Source organism: Eutrigla gurnardus, assembly GCF_963514095.1.
Source record: "Eutrigla gurnardus genome assembly, chromosome: 8".
Lineage (NCBI taxonomy): Eukaryota > Metazoa > Chordata > Actinopteri > Perciformes > Triglidae > Eutrigla > Eutrigla gurnardus.
The window spans coordinates 18,645,693-18,661,606 of NC_139922.1; the positions used below are offsets into that span (position 1 = coordinate 18,645,693).

Here is a 15,914-nt window from a genome sequence, read left to right on the forward strand (position 1 = left end):
TGTAGATATGTGTGTTCATACTGTCACCAGGAGATGCTCTGCTGAGGCCTCAGTTGCTCAAGATGCTGCCCTTCACCCTGAACAGACTGACCATCTCGCTGCAGCCGTCCCTGGAGAAGTTCGAGAGCCAGCTGCTGCTGCAGATCAACGCTGACTGCCATAACACAGTAAGGCCAGGCTTCTATGCCAATGAGCAAACATGTCTCGATCTTACACCCAGCTTCCTCTCAGTGTATGTGTTGTGTTTACAAGGGAAGAACAAATCACCTTCTAGATTTGGGATATACATGCAAATACACACATTTAATCCTTCTGAGGCAACAGTTCACCAACACTCCTCAAATTAAAAATGGCCACGGTGGCCATGAAACACCTCTGGCGAGATTATCCTCTCCAGCCCGATGCTTTCATTTATCACTTTCCGTTTCTTGAGTGTGAAAGCACAAGCCGTTTTTCAGCTTCCACTGCAGTTTAAAGCACATCGCCTCCCCAAACTAAATGAAGCTTTTCTATTCTCTTCCCTTTTTTTTCTTCTTGTCTTACGGAAACCCAGATGGTTTACAGTATTTGACAGGTGCAACTATGGCCCGGCAATTATTTGTGGCTTTGCACAGGCCCTATCTGTTCACTTTAGCCTAAGTGAGATGTGTCTTTGGTAGTGATGAGAATTGATATGACAATGCTGTCACTCTGTATCACTTTCCCGCTGCTCTTTGATATTTCTGGGCTATATGCTCAAACTCAAACACGGGGGGATCAAGGGAGCGTTTCGATTTTATTAAGTCGAGAAAAGTAGTTCCTCTCCCTTTTTAGATGTATACTAAGTGCATGATGGAATAACTGCTTAAGCATTTAAGTTATTCCATTTTGTTCAAGTGAACCTCAGGTGGCTGTGGGCTTTTTTGGTGGATAAGTCCAGAATCTGCATGAAAACACCTAAGCCATCAAAGTGGTTTGAAGTTTCCATGGGACTGCAGAGATAGCGGTTGAAGAAACATAGCGGTTCAATGGCAATTCTTTTGGGAGTTTGGGTTTTTGGAGAAACAAGATGTTTATGATCTTTTTTTCATTCTTGCAAAATATGATTGCTTTATTAAGAACATAACCCACAAGAAACATTTAGGATTCACAGTACCTGCTTTTAAAAACAGAATAGCAAACATTTCATAAATATTTATTTATTAGATTGGGAAAGACCTTGTGAAGACTCACAAAAAGCTCTTCAACATTTGAAAGGCAAATAAATGAAAAAAAGCCCTAATTTGACCTTACAACATTTGACAAGGTGTTCAAAATACAAAATAATTGATGGAGTCGCGGCGACACATCTCCAACGTGTTGGTCATTGGTTCCTGGTCTGTCTGATCAACATTGCTAGTTAGATAGAGGTTATGATTTTAGCTGCCTTTGTGTGCACTAATTGAAAGAAAATAAATGAATTGAGGGGTCTCTGTAGTTCTTCGTAAAGAAACAAAAGTTCAATTTAAATGCAATGTCACTCGCCAAAAGCACAGTGTTTATCTTTGAGGGTCCAGCAGATGTGACCCTGTATCTGCATCAGTTCATAGAAAAACAGTAAAACTCCACAGGGGACCAAACAATTAAATTCATTAAAACATTATTTAAAAAAGGGAACAGTCAAATGAAAGTGCTTCCATAACTACACAAAATAGTAGAATTTCAAATAGGGGAGAAATAGCTGGTTCAGCTATTTCTCCTATTTCTTCTGTTCCCTTGAGCATATTATTGAGCGTGTAACATTGGTCCCTGCCTCGGGCCACCGTCAGACCCTTGTGGGAGGGCACTGCCCTTTCTTCGGTCTGACTTTGCTTCCCTCCAGAACTGCCCGGACCCTCGGGATGGAGCCAGTTCTCCAGAGACTTGCACGCCTATTTCAATTTAGTTATATTTCAAGGGAGGCTTTATGGACAATCAGCCCACTTTTCTCCTAAACGTCCACAATGGCAAAGAAGCAGCAGTATTCTCTGGAAGGGCCCAGTGCAGATTATGGGCCCTTAAAAAGGAGAGGAGAGGGGATTGCATGCATTAATTAATTAATGGACACATCCTAATTTAACAGGCACATTGCCATTCAATTTGTTTAATTACCATTTTGTATTCCCAAAGGTACAAATGCCAGTGCCACCCTCAGGACAATGACCATTAAAGCCTCTAGGGGTTGCTTATGGGGGCTAAGATTTTTTTTTTATTTGACTAAGCTTTTGCATTTTGGCAAACTGCTGAAGCCCTCACCGGACTTTATGTGTTATCGTTATTATGTCTGTGTCAGGTGCCAAGGAGCACTGCATTATTTAACACCTTGGCAGTGAGAACGGGTTGAAAGTGCATATATTGTCAAAATTCAGGGTCACAGTGCATATAAGCATGAATTAAAACACTGACTACTACCAGATTCATCGTGGTGCATGAAGGAAGACTTATTTATGCCTGATTAAAAATCAAGCACGCGCCTCATTAAAAAAATCAGGCATACAGTAATTGTCATTCAGCTGTCCATATCCACTGCTTGGGTCTGATCACAGTTGCAGGCAAAGCGAGAGACTCATCCTGGGGGCATGGTAGGCTTTCCAGGTCTAGTGTGAAGTCTTTTCCAGAGAGCTTTTGTCCGTGTTGGATGTTGCCAGAGTACTTCCACTGGGAGGCATCCAGGAGACGTCCTCATATGAGCAGCATACATAACCAACTCCCTTTCACTAAGAACTGAGCTCCATTCAGATATCTGAGTTCCTCACCTTGTCTCTAAGGGTGCTGCTTGTATCTGCAAGTTAATTATTTTCAGTGCACAGAGAACATGAGGCTACAGGTGCGGGTGTGAATGTAGATTGGCTGGTAAACTGTCATTTTTATTGACGTCTACTGTAGATGTATGACAATTGGTTTGTCTGGACAGTCACTTTGGTAAATAAGGAGGCAGCACCTGTGCTGATTACATACAGTATATTAAATTACCCCATATCGAATTAAATAGAAATTATGTTTTTTTGCTCCTTATTTCCGAGAAAACATGTGAAAATATCTCAGCCTCCTAAGACCTGAGCTATTTTTTGGTATGCATTTTTAATTTCTCTTTGCTATTTGGGCTTATTGGGACCTGATAAATATAAAAACTAAGCATCATCTTTTGACATGATGTAGTTTTTGTAAGTGTCCTTAAATGTGGACATCGGGCCCCCGTGAAGCAGAATTAAGTATTATGGTATAGACAACCCAAAATGTGATGTCCACGCATGTGGACGCCAGGTCTTGAGAGGTTAAAGCGGGGCTATTGTGTGATTCTTTGTGGAGAAACTTGCATTAACAGTTCTGTCAATTAAATCGACCAACTGATCAGTCGATAAATTTGCTTTGGGAGCGACGACAGCCCTAGAAAGTAGGCTACAACTTTGTCTTCTTTAGCCACAGTGAGGTAAGTGGCATGCATGAATAATCATCTCATTTTTGGCGTTCAGTTTTTTTTTTTTTTTTTTCTCTCCTCTCATTCGTGCAATGTTCTTTGAAGGTCTTCACAAGTTGTGTAGATTAGTAAAATGTTCCAGACTTTTATAACTTCACTGCTATGACGACATTCTCATGTCTGTGAGAGGTGTTAATACATGCAGTAGTCAGCTTGATTGCAGCTTTTAATTAAAGGGTGTGTGTGTGTGTGTGTGAGAGAGACAGAGACGGAGACAGAGAGACAGAGAGAGAGAGAAAGTGTGTGTGATCGGCGCGTGACCTTTAAAAGTGTGACTCCAGCTGGATTGTCATCAGGCTGTCTCTGAAGTGATGCTGACACCTCACCTACCAACTCAGTTTCTGCGTTGTGCGAGGGAACGCACGCACACACGGTGACTCCACGCCGCCGTGTCTGTTCTTAAATCGGTAACGAGGCAGAAATGGAGTGACAAAAAAATGAAGCGGAGCGGGGTGGCGTATGAACGTACAGTGCAGCACGAGACGAATCCTTTATGCTGGCTGCTCGTCTGACATAAAGTCTTCACATAATCCTCCCCATAAGTATTGCTATTTTTAGCCCCAAAAAAACTATCACAGTCCACTTTCACATATATTATACATCCGGTGCCCTAGATGGTGTGCTTTTCATGTGAACTGCTGGTGCTGCCTTCCATAGCTTCACAGCATGCTTTAATGAGCAATCTGGTTTATTTGAACTGGGGTCTTGGACCTCTCCAGACCCAATCTGACCTACCATAAAAAATGTTTAAAAAAAAAGCTAGCACAATTCTTCGGGGTCACTTGTTCATGTCTTGCCTTCACCGCGTTTGAGTGAAGCCACATAAGGCTGAATCACCTCAAAAAGGGTTCACCTACATCTTCAATAAAATATATTACTCTTGATGAAAGGGGCCTGAGATCTTGTCAGAAATTATGTACCGCCTTGGCTTGTGTGCTGAAAAGACCTGCAGCACCGAAGGCGATGAAGAGGAGGAGAGGAGCAGGCGAGGAGCGATGCCATGCCGCAGGCAGAACAGAACGCCTTAGGCTGACTTAATGAATGGAGAAAGGCTCTGGCAACAAAGCTCCAGGAAGTTTTCATTTGTCCTAAAAGAAGAAAACTCACTCAAAGTAGGACTGCCCCTGTGGATGTGGGGTACTATTTAAAAGAAGAAGAAGGAAAAAAAAAGACAAAGGCGGTTGTATGTTTCTGAAATAGCAGGCGTCGCGCACATTCTTCTCTAAGGACACAGAGTTTGGCTGCACCTCCGGATGTGTCGGCTAAGTGCCTTCTCCTTATCATTATTAGCCCTGAAACCGCTGTTACTGATGCAGCGCAAGGGAACATAGTTTAATGCACTCGGCTCACATCAATTATTCATGAAATCCAGGTCTTCATAATGATTGACGACCCAATGATCTGATGAAATAGACGGCGGCTGGTTATAGAACCTGTAAGTCAGACGAGACAAAGAGTACACAGTAGTTGAAGGAGGAAAGGCTTGGAGTCAGTTTTCCCTCTGTTGATGTAATGTTTGGAGAAATCTCACCAAACTGAACCAGTTTCTGATTCAGACAATTTCAGTTTCTGTGATCCACTCTTATATTCTCGTGTGGCAAGGGTCTTTAAAGGTGGCGTGTGAGGGATATGGCTGCATTGGCTATGTTCTTATTAACTAAATAATAATAAAAACGAGTGATAAGAAGGCCTTTTCTGCGTTAAGGCATTACCTTCGTGGGACTGATATTTGCAGAGATCACCTTCATGATCTGTTTATTGTGTGAATTCCAATAATTACCTTCTATTTTACAGAAGAGACGTGACCCTTATACTTCAGTGTGAATCAAACAGAACTGCCGCTGTAAGTTAAATTCTTTGACTTTGAGTTCATGACAGTTGGCCGAACAAAACACAAAGGCAACATAAGCATTTCTATCAAACTTTAATGAAGTAATAAACATTTGCAGATCCTTCCAATTAGCTTTAGTACTCCATTATCTCGTTTGGCAAATCTTCGTCACCCTATTTTTATGTGTGCAACTGTTTTTTCTAGGAAAGGACCAATTGTACTATGTATTGCCTTTGGAGCCAAAGCTTATTCTAACTTTCTCCTTAATGCCCTAGAGCTCCTTTGTTTTCCAAGAACGATAAAAAGATCATCAATTGGCCACATTGTTACACTGGACTAAGTGTTCCTCCATTACCATGAGCACACACACACACACACACACACACACACACACACACAGTTTGGAGTCAATCCCATATATGCCATCGTGCTGTTATAAATACTTAATAGAGCACCAAATGTATATTACCCTGTAGCAGAAAATAGTCCTATTAAATACTCAATTTGTGTTGGAATAACTTTTGCAAAACACTTTGCTGCCCAGCTGTTTAAAGACATTTCTGGAGCCTTAAAAATAATTTATATATGTGAACTGTTGTTGAAGATTGTATTCGGAGACAGGCACATTATTGCTTTTTGTACTTTTCAGTGAATTTGTTGGCAAAATTGTAACAACCTCATCCTTTAAGGCCATGATATTCCATATTTGTGTCCTGTTTGTGTTTAGTTGGATTCTTCTTTCCAAATTAAACGGAACATGTGCTCACGGTGGCGTAATATATGCACAGTGGATGCAAGTGGCATGAATTATATTATGCGTAGAGACAAGTGGCATGAGAAGGGAAATGGGAAGGCAGCAGTATGAGTGTGTGTTTGACTTAATATTTTTGGTTGTGAATTATGGGAGTGTTTCAGCAGTAGGGCAACAGTGATTTATCAGTGGAAGCGCTGTGCCAGTTAAAATCTGTTAAGGAGCAGGGGAGTGGGAGGATGAAAGCGGCATGCTAATGATGCTGCCACTGTTTCTTGCCATGGATGACTCACCCTCAATATGGGGGAGCTAACATCCACTGTGTGGGTAGCAACACATACACACACAAACACACACATGCTTACATGCACGTCTTGACATAGATGAGGATGTGTCAGTGTCCTCCTGACTGCGGTGTTATCAAGTGGTTAAAACATGAAAACATCATAAGTTAACAGCCGACAAGCAGCTACTTCACGGTGATGTGAGACATGCATGATAGACACAAAAAGTCAGAGAAGCATTTTCCTTTTGCTCGCTGCTTTTCAAAGGTAAGGGAAACCGAGTTGTGTAACTCACTTGGTAATTGGCTTATACGAAACTCATGTGGGACATAATTTCATCTGCTCTCTCTCTCTCTCACACACACACACACACACACACTGATGAAAAAGATGCCATCTGTGAATTTGTCCTCACCTACACATTGATTTCACAAAGTAACGACACAAAGACTTACTGACGAATAGCTGATGGCTTTTATGGTGCCATACAGGAAACAAATGTACTTTCTCAGGAGGAAGCAATTCAATGGAAAGGCCTGAAAAGTGGTCCTATTTGACCAGAATTCAAAACTTATATAATGCCATGCTGCCCCATTCCAAATTCCACTGACTGTCTGCTTATCTGCTATTTTTGTTCATAGAAGAGGTGTAATAGAGAGTAAGGTCGGTCTCAGGGTCTGTTGACCTCAAACGTACTCTGGATCTCGATTTTTACCTTTTTTTTTCTGTGCTTGAGCACACAAATAAGCACCAATATGGGCAAACCAATAATCACACATGATATAATGTGGGTAATCACAAATAAGAGGAGACATTATTGATTTTTATTGTCAAAACAAGCTTGAAAAGATGTAATTATCTGAGTCATAGAAGCAGTGAAGTCGTTCTCCTCATTATATACTTAAGCCGAACTCCGCTTTGACAGCTCGGTCACCACTGCTGTTTCACATGAACATGAATAGATTTTCTTCTCACTGAGATGATGATGATGATGACAGAAAAGATAGATGTGCAACCAATTTGTTCAGACTCTTGATGAGATGATTTTCTCTCCGTTGAAGGTGTTCATCTCTGAATTGTTTTGTCCAAACACCAACAGCCTTGTAACCCCCCGTCTACGTATGATGACGCACTTTGGCATCGGATGTGAATGGCATCCGACATCACAATGCAGGTATTAAGGAACAGGCTTCAGAAAATCATATTGGGACTTGTGACCCTGCTATTGATCAGTGCCTCTAAGCCCTGTCACAACCATTTATGATGTCCCTACTCAGTGATTACAGGGTCAAGACCCATTTTCTGCCTTGAGCTTCTTATGTCCCAGTCGGAGCTATTAAAGAAAGCTTGCTCACTCACTTCATCTCCTCCCTTTTGAGCACAAAAGAAATAACCTTCAAAAACAAATTTATCCTCCTCTGAAAATCTACACCCATTTCCCTCAAACTCGCACAATGAGGCAGCTGCCGCCTGCTCTCCATTTCTCTCTCCGACTGCTATTATTTCTAAATTCGCTATAAATTACTTTCTTTCTTTTTCTGCACTTCCTTTTTATTCAAATGGCATTGTCCCCAACTAAATCAATTTTGCTCACTAATATGTCATCCTCACCCCTCCCACCACCTCCCGGAGTTTTGACCGGTACATTTAATCTATGAGAATCTTTGTTGTTAATATTCAACAATGATAATGCAATTTTCAGGTGTGAATACTTAAGTGAGGAAATAATCTTCAACTTCTCTGCTTCAGGGGTTGTTTTGTCGTTTTATTTTGGATTGAAATTCAGATGGGAGAAAAAAAAACACCCTCTGAAGTAAAAAAAAAAAAAAAAAAAGGCAAAAATGTGTGTTAATACCATTGACGTGGACTGGAATCAAATACAAACATTATGCATGAGAATCCCCCACCGAAGTGTGTTTTCTGAGTTTTTATTTGCAAGATAAAATGTGTTTTTCTACCAGTTATCTTTGACTTGTTGGTATGCACTTTATCCCCAACACAGATTTCAGAGGAATATTTATGTTTTCTATGAGATTACAGGCACATTAAAGATATGGATTTTGCACTTGCAGGAACATTTCTGTTGTGGCCTCAAGGCCGTGTTGGTATGAGTTCTGCTTTGGCAATCGCTCGTGATGCACTGTAGACTAACGGCCATGTGAGAAACCATCACAGATAATAGTGATGCACCTGCTTCGACACATTTTCTCTCACTTTATTGTTTTTCCAGCAGGAAATGGATGGTTAAGCAGAACGTGTAGTTTCCCGTTTACGACGCCCACATTAGGGTGACTCGTGTAATTGTGAGACAAATAAAACACCACCGACTCTTCCCTTACAACACACTGCTTTTGTTGACTCTGTTAACAAAGCTCTAAAACAAAGTGCCTCCAAAAGCATGCAAATTAGTCTCATTCTGCCTCCCCCCTTTCCTTTTCATTTCATGTTACAAACAGCATCCAGGCAAGTCAGCTCTGAGGAACTTCCACTTTTTGTAGCCCACATGTCAAGTGTATATTATGATCGCTGAAGGGACCATGTTGATCGGTTACAGTGCCGCTGCCTGGTTTGAGCAATTCCAGAAGCAGGATCTGGGGGAATATCACAAATGCGACATAAAAGCAGGAGACAACAAGCTTATGTGAGTGTGGAAAAAGAGAGGCACACCCATGTGGCACCGGTGCGCTCATCACTCAGAAAAGTCCCTCTTCTGTGACTCTGGAAATGGAGTATAATTTAACTTGGGGGGCCATTTCATTGTTCCCTTTAAGCTTCTTAGCTCTAAAATATTCATATTTCAGGCGAGGGAGGAAGAAATCTGTGACGGCAGCAGACAGAGGCGAGCGGGAGAAGAAAGAGGATAGCGAGCGAGAGAGGTGGAGAGAGAGTGAGAGAGAGAAACTGAGGGGGGGGGGGGGGATGCAGTGAAATAAATGAAAGAGAAACTCTGAGGAGGGGAGTGAAGAGAGGGATGCGGAGAACAGAAAGCAGCACTTTAACTGATGCTCTCCTATAAACAACTTTTCTCTCTGTCTTTTCGTTGGTTTCCACTGTGAAAACACTTCACGGCGGACCCGTCCAACGAGAGACAAAAGCCGTTCCTCTCTGTCATCTCCGGGAGGAGGAACGCCGAGAGCAGCCCATGTAGGAAAACAACACAATCATAATTATAATCTGCGTGTCACTGGAAGCAATTATTTGCAAATAACTTGTCATACGTGTGCTGCTTGTTGCCTGTCAGAGGAGCGAATTTAGTTGGATAGGTCATACAAAGTAATGCTTTGCTTAAGACTGTACATAGGTAATGTACACCAGCTGTATGAAACTTAATCGGGTAAGAGAGGGCTTTATTTAGCCTGGAGAAATGTTTCATTAATTGTATATAAAGGCAACAGAATGAGGGTGAAATTTGGAAACACTTGGAAAGACGGTTGCGTTTATGTTACTGTGTTACTTCCAGGCACAGAAATATAAAGTATAAATGAAAAAGTTGATTTTTTTGATATATTATGGATTGATGGATAATATTATGGTTATATAGTTCATGATAATAATGCTATTGTAGCTTTGTAGTCCAGACCCACATCTCTTTTTTTGGTGCTTTGCTCATTGACGACTCTTTATTTGGTTGATGTAACAATGGAGCCCATCCAGGCTTCAGGACGCATTAAGGACGGGAACATTACCTTTTTTTTGCCAGAGCTGGAATCCATTCCAGACTAAACTGGCAACTGATGAGATTAACGCAGTTTTACAGGTTTCTTCAAGTGGAATTATGGAAATAACCCAGTCCAGTTGTTTGTGATGCAAAGAAGTAGTCGTAGATTGGGATGGGACAACTTAGAATATTACCCAGGATCACAATTAAAACATTTGTCAATATTGTCACGAGTGACTTGGAAAAGCTGTCTAGATTCCTTGGTAAAAAAAATAAATAAAATAAAATAGAGCTGAAATTTTTCATTTAAAAGGATGTTCACTTAAAAAAAGCTGTGCCATTTCAAGTGTTTTAAGAGTATTTCGGTGATTACTAGGATAAAATTGTGAATCGCTGTTATTTTGGCCAGGATAATCGTGACATGACATTTTTATCTCGTCCACGTATTTCTCAACCAGACCACCTGAATTCAAATTCTGTCAGTGAAATAAATTTAGCACGAAAGTCTCCCGAGGGGACTGCTTGAGAGCCACTTTTGAATATTGCATAGGGGCATAAACACAAAACAGCAAAGCAGTTGCAAATTGTCACATCAACCGTATGACATACAACAAAAAGAAGAAATATTACATGATTTGAACATGAAGGGTTATCCATTTAGAAATATTCATGGAGTTCAACATCTCATTTACAAGAGAGAACACATTACAGATAAACACCATCCCAAGAGAAATATGTAAATGAGTCAATATATTCCGATATTAAAACCATATAAATAACATGTCATCGTATAGTTTTATTTTTCCACGTGCGGCATCTCACCTCACTATCCAGTGCAGATGGCAGGGATGTCGTGCGTCATCTTCTCTGGTAATTAGTCATCCTGCGTGTCGCGGTGAACGAGTCGGGATTGAAACGTGTAAAGGCACATCTTCATCTTGGCACTCAGACAGCAAGCGTTAATTGAATGGGGCCCATGTGACCCAGGTGGAAGACGGTTAGGTAACACTTCCAGAGCAGAACGAGAGCTGACAATCTACACGCAGAGCATTATATCAGTGACTCACCACATCCTCTTAGAGGCAATTAAAAAGTAAACGTCACACTACAATGGACCTATAGACGAGGCCTTGTGAGAGTCTAACAACTGGTTTTCTTTCACCCCGTCTCACGTCCGACCACAACACACATCACTTACAAGCAGTGGCTTTTCCAAATGTTTTATTATGTGGACTTGAGGTTACGACGAGGACTCTTATCTTCCATCGTTGTCACCAAAAGGAAAAATATGGTACATCGCTGGGCGCATATTGACTGTTTGCTAGAGTGAAAGAATGAGCGATGATAACAAGAGGAGGACAGATAGCACAAGAGGAAGGCGGAGAGAGAGGGATGGAGTTGGTTGCGGTGGAATGTGAGCGGGTGCAGAGAGCGCTGCTGTATGTGGGCTGTACAGTAGCCTGGCAGGCTCGGGCTGCTGCCGCTCCTGCTGTTGCCGCTTTAAAAAGAAGAACCCAAAGCTGAATTGATATGCTAATTTGATGGAGAAGGTGTGGGAGGATATGGAGAAGGTTTTAAGCGGCGAGAGGGACCGGCAGAGAGAACGACAAGAAAAGAGAGCGAAAAAGAAAAGGGAGAGTGGGAGTGAGAGATGCGATGGAGAGAGGGGAGAAGATTGAAACGAGACAAACGGGAAAGGAGTGGGACGAGAGGCGAGCGCAGCGTGGCTCTGCACTCGGGGGTTAGAGTTTACAGTCGATCACTGAGCAGTCGCCAGTCAGCGGTGCATTGTTGGTCTCCACCAGCCCTGGCTAACACAGTGACTTCTTTCTTTAAACGTTTATCAATTAAATTGAAAAAAAAATATCCAATAAAATCTGAAATACAATAAGTAACACAGACATGTGCCACTTCGTTGTCATAGAAACACAATTATTTAAACACACATTAAACTCATTTTACGGCCTTCCTGCTTCTTGCCTTGACAGGAATATTCAATGGTATCCTAAATGTCTCCAAAAATTGAACTCTGCAACACTATTGCAGGAAGAACAAGTGCATAGTAGTGCAAAGAGGAGTAGACCACCAAAATGACCTGAGAATAGTGTGAACGGACAACGGGGACATGCTGTCATCAAGTCCTTGTAATTGCTTCAGAAGAAATCCGTTTGTGTTCCTTGAGTCATAATGTTTGTAACATAATATATATGTTTAGATTTTAATTTGATGTAGAACAGATTGTGAGTATTTTGACATATCCTAGCACACAGTCTAGCAATCAAATAAGGGATAAAACGTCATTAAATACCCAGTAATTCTATCTATTTGGTGCCCATAATCTAAAGTCAAATGTACAGTCCTTTTTCATTCTTGCATCATTTCTAGGGCTGTCCTCGACTGAAGAAATTCTTAGTCGATTAACACTCTTTTGTCGACTAACTGATTAGTTGATTTAATTGTTGATCTGTGAGTTTCTCCACAAATCAAGACACAAAAGTGCCACTTTAAATCTGGTGTTTGCCAGTGTTCAGTTTGTAGTTTCTAGTCATTCAGATGAGTAGAAATGAGGATGTACGCGTGTCCGTGTGGTAACTCCACTCTTCTTCTCTCTCATTCTCAGAAACATCCCGGACCAGAAGGTACGCTCCGGACAGTTGTCATCCAGGAAATGAGGCTCCACGTCGGGGTCCACAATGGCTGGTGTTTCCTTGACAATCCCCAAGTGGTGGTGCTGGAGCGCCGAGCCTCAGGGGTCAGAGGTCGATCAGACAGCACTTCCAAACAGAGCAGCCTGGTGAAGGACAGGTGAGCGGGGGAAACACAAGTCCACAGTCAGCTACAGTCGATGTCGGAGCAATACTCTGCCCCAGCAAAAATAATTTCAGGAGTGTTTATTTTTATAGCGTTTCATCAGCCTCTGCCGGCGCCGGTCCTTTTGCTGATAGGGAAGTGATTGAAAGTTTATCCTGGAAAGTCAGAAAAAATTGGATTTCTGAAAAAGCTATAGGTTTGTATGAATTTCATTTGTGTATAATAGATTTCTGGAGGAAGTGAAACATTGCAGACTTGGTCTTTCACATTCTGCCTGCCCTCAGATCAGTTATTTCATATGGTGGTGTCATTTATTTGTCGTATGATCAGCCGGGAAGAAATCACAATTCAGTTTTGCTAGACGTGCTGGTTGTTTGATTGGATGCATTTGTCCTTTGGGACATCTGGTCTAACCCTGTGTTGATACCGCAAACTTATCGCAATTTTAACTCCAGCATCAGTGAGAAATCGTAATAGTTAGTTATTTTCCTTCCTCTCTTCTGAGAACGAGGCGAGGCGGCTGAAGGAAACACTCGTATGCTTGCTCGAGGGACCCGTGGATGCGAAAGATCACCGGAAGATCTTGAACTTTTATTGAGCAACTTTTATAGGAATTAAAATTTAAAACAGTAAATAAAACAAGCCCTCTTTCCACCTTTAATGATACAGGCTAACACACACAATTGCATCTTAAACGTTGTCTCGTCGGAACAAATACATTATGTTTATGCTTTGTATGTGACTTTGTAAGTAGTCCATTGACCTTCCTCAAGCACCAAATACTATATGCTTGAAAAGGCTTTACATGTCCTAACTCAACCCCGGCCTCATAATAAACACACTATTTCATACCACACAGGCTCATAAAACTGCCTCGCAATACGTTCCAATACGTGCCAGTACTTCATAACCAACCGAGGAGATACGGCTCCCGCTGCCGGTGCCCCTGGGTTTTATTGAGACGCCGTGACACTCGATGCTAACCTTGTCAAAGTGGATGCAGTGATGTAAGGTTACCCGCGTCTGCTTTGGATCAGCAGTAAAACACTTGGATTGAATGGTTTTAGCATGTCAGACACCGATCAAAGCCGGAGAGGTAAAGCACCACAGACGGAAACGGAAGCCCAGGTGAATTTGCACCACCTGCACCACAAATCACACGGAGCCCCCAGATCTCATTTTAATTCCAGGGCTGTGAAACACTCAACAAAGTGAGTAGACTCAGAAAAGTTCCACGCGCTGTAAATCAGGCACACGCCTTTTGTTTTGTGTAAACTTGATGTATTCACACATTCAGGTCCTCGGACTGGTCACTGCACTTTTCAAAAGGATCAGCAGCAAAAATAAAAATGATTTTGTTCCTCTTTTGTACCTCATCGTGCTTTGGGTACAGCGGCTGTCACAAACATCCCATCGCACCCCGTTAAATCACCCAAAAGTGTTTTCTCACATAAATGTTGAGAGCGAGTGAGCCTTTGACCGGCAGACATAAACAGCAGCCGGCAGTTTCAATTAATGAGCTGTCAGGGTGCATCAGTGGGCCACTGAGCAGAACTGCTTTGGGTTTTAAAAATTCTATTTCATTGACATTGTGCCAAATGTGTCATGCTTGTAACTTGAGCATTTTGCTCCAGACAATATGCAAAATACTACAAAACTAAAATACAACGTGTCAAAATAAACCGCTTAACAATAGCAGTTTATATGTATATATTCTATTCTTAAAATGCTCTTTTTCTTCATGTTGTAAAATCATGATTATGATACTTTTCATTTCCTTAATGATGTCCACTGTGAATCAAATGTCCTTGTGACAATACTGTCAATGGTGTCAGCTGGCGATACTGGATGTGTTTCATTCTAATCCTCCACACCCTTCAGTCAATGGGAGGTCATTTATTTAACCTCACTACTTTTAGGTGGAATATTTAATTTAAAGATTTCATGAAATAATAATTCACATGGACCTTTGAGTAAAAGGAATAGTCTGACTATTAAATGAAGTCAAAAATGCCAAAGAATATGCTGTTAAGCTCAACAGATGACACACAGACAGTGAGACTTAATTGACTTTTTTTTTCCTCTACTGCGTGTCTGAATGTTAATGCACTGTGTTTTCGACTTCAAATCAGACACTAGCTGATTATGTGGATGATTATATGGGTGTCGTACAAGCGTGGGGGACGCGGGTGCGCAAATACAGGAAAGCATAATGAACACAATCACATGCGAACCGACAATCTGCATTATACAAATAATAATAATCTTCATCATCAAACGGAGAAATTATATACCTTCTGCACTTTTCTGTTTTGTGTAAAAGCAGTTTTGTGTGATTACAACTGTGGACTCAATAATTACGAATTGCCTTTTTGTGTGTGTGTGTGTGTGTGTGTGTGTGTGTGTGTGTGTTTGGGGGGGAGGGGGGGGGGGGGGGGGGGGTACTGCCTTTTGGAATACTGACAGCCTGTTTGTGCCTATGCCTGGTGTTTCCAGACAGCAGAGAGAAAAAAAATCTGAAGCGCTCGCTTGTTCCATTCTCAAGAGAGTCCATGAAGCGATAAAAGAAAAGGCGCTCGGCCCCACCCCGTGACACGCCGGCGCTCCACAGTATGCTCCCGCCTATGGTGTGTGTGCAAACTGTGAATGACGAATACCAAGAGTGCTGTTCCACTGCTCACACAGGAGACCGGTGCTTGCCAGGGAACATTCAGCAAGCGAGTGTAAATCCTCCCCAACACGTCGATTTATTTTCTTTCTGAACAAATAAAAGATTAAAAAGGAATACGTCGAGGTATTGTCATGTTGGTCAGTAATCACACTTGAGTGTGTCCCATTATAGCTTCCTCCCTTGCGTCGCTCTTTAGATCTACACTTCACGCCTTCACTGTGTGTGTGTGTCTGCTCTGTCCTCAGCTCTGCGATGTCATCCCCCCCTCAGTCACTGGGCCTTCGCAGCAGCTTGGAGCTCAGGCTGACGAATCATCAAGCTTTGGCAATCGTCTTCCAGCTTGAGTGTGTCTTCTCTGCTCCGGTGGGCCGGGACACGATGGTAAGATGGACGCACAAACACAACGTTCTTAATGTTAACCCTGAACCCAGGT

The 15,914-nt window shown here is 41.9% G+C and overlaps 1 protein-coding gene across 3 annotated transcripts in view; it reads left to right on the forward strand.

Annotated features, from left to right (window-relative positions):
- Positions 1 to 15,914, forward strand: part of nphp4 (nephronophthisis 4) — a 129,694-nt gene that overhangs the window by 30,530 nt on the left and 83,250 nt on the right. For all 3 annotated transcript variants that reach the window (XM_084014468.1, XM_084014469.1, XM_084014470.1), the window contains exons 6-8: positions 31 to 167; positions 12,620 to 12,804; positions 15,727 to 15,862. In XM_084014468.1, coding sequence (XP_083870594.1) covers positions 31 to 167; positions 12,620 to 12,804; positions 15,727 to 15,862 — 458 coding nt within the window. The remainder of the gene's footprint in view (positions 1 to 30; positions 168 to 12,619; positions 12,805 to 15,726; positions 15,863 to 15,914) is intronic.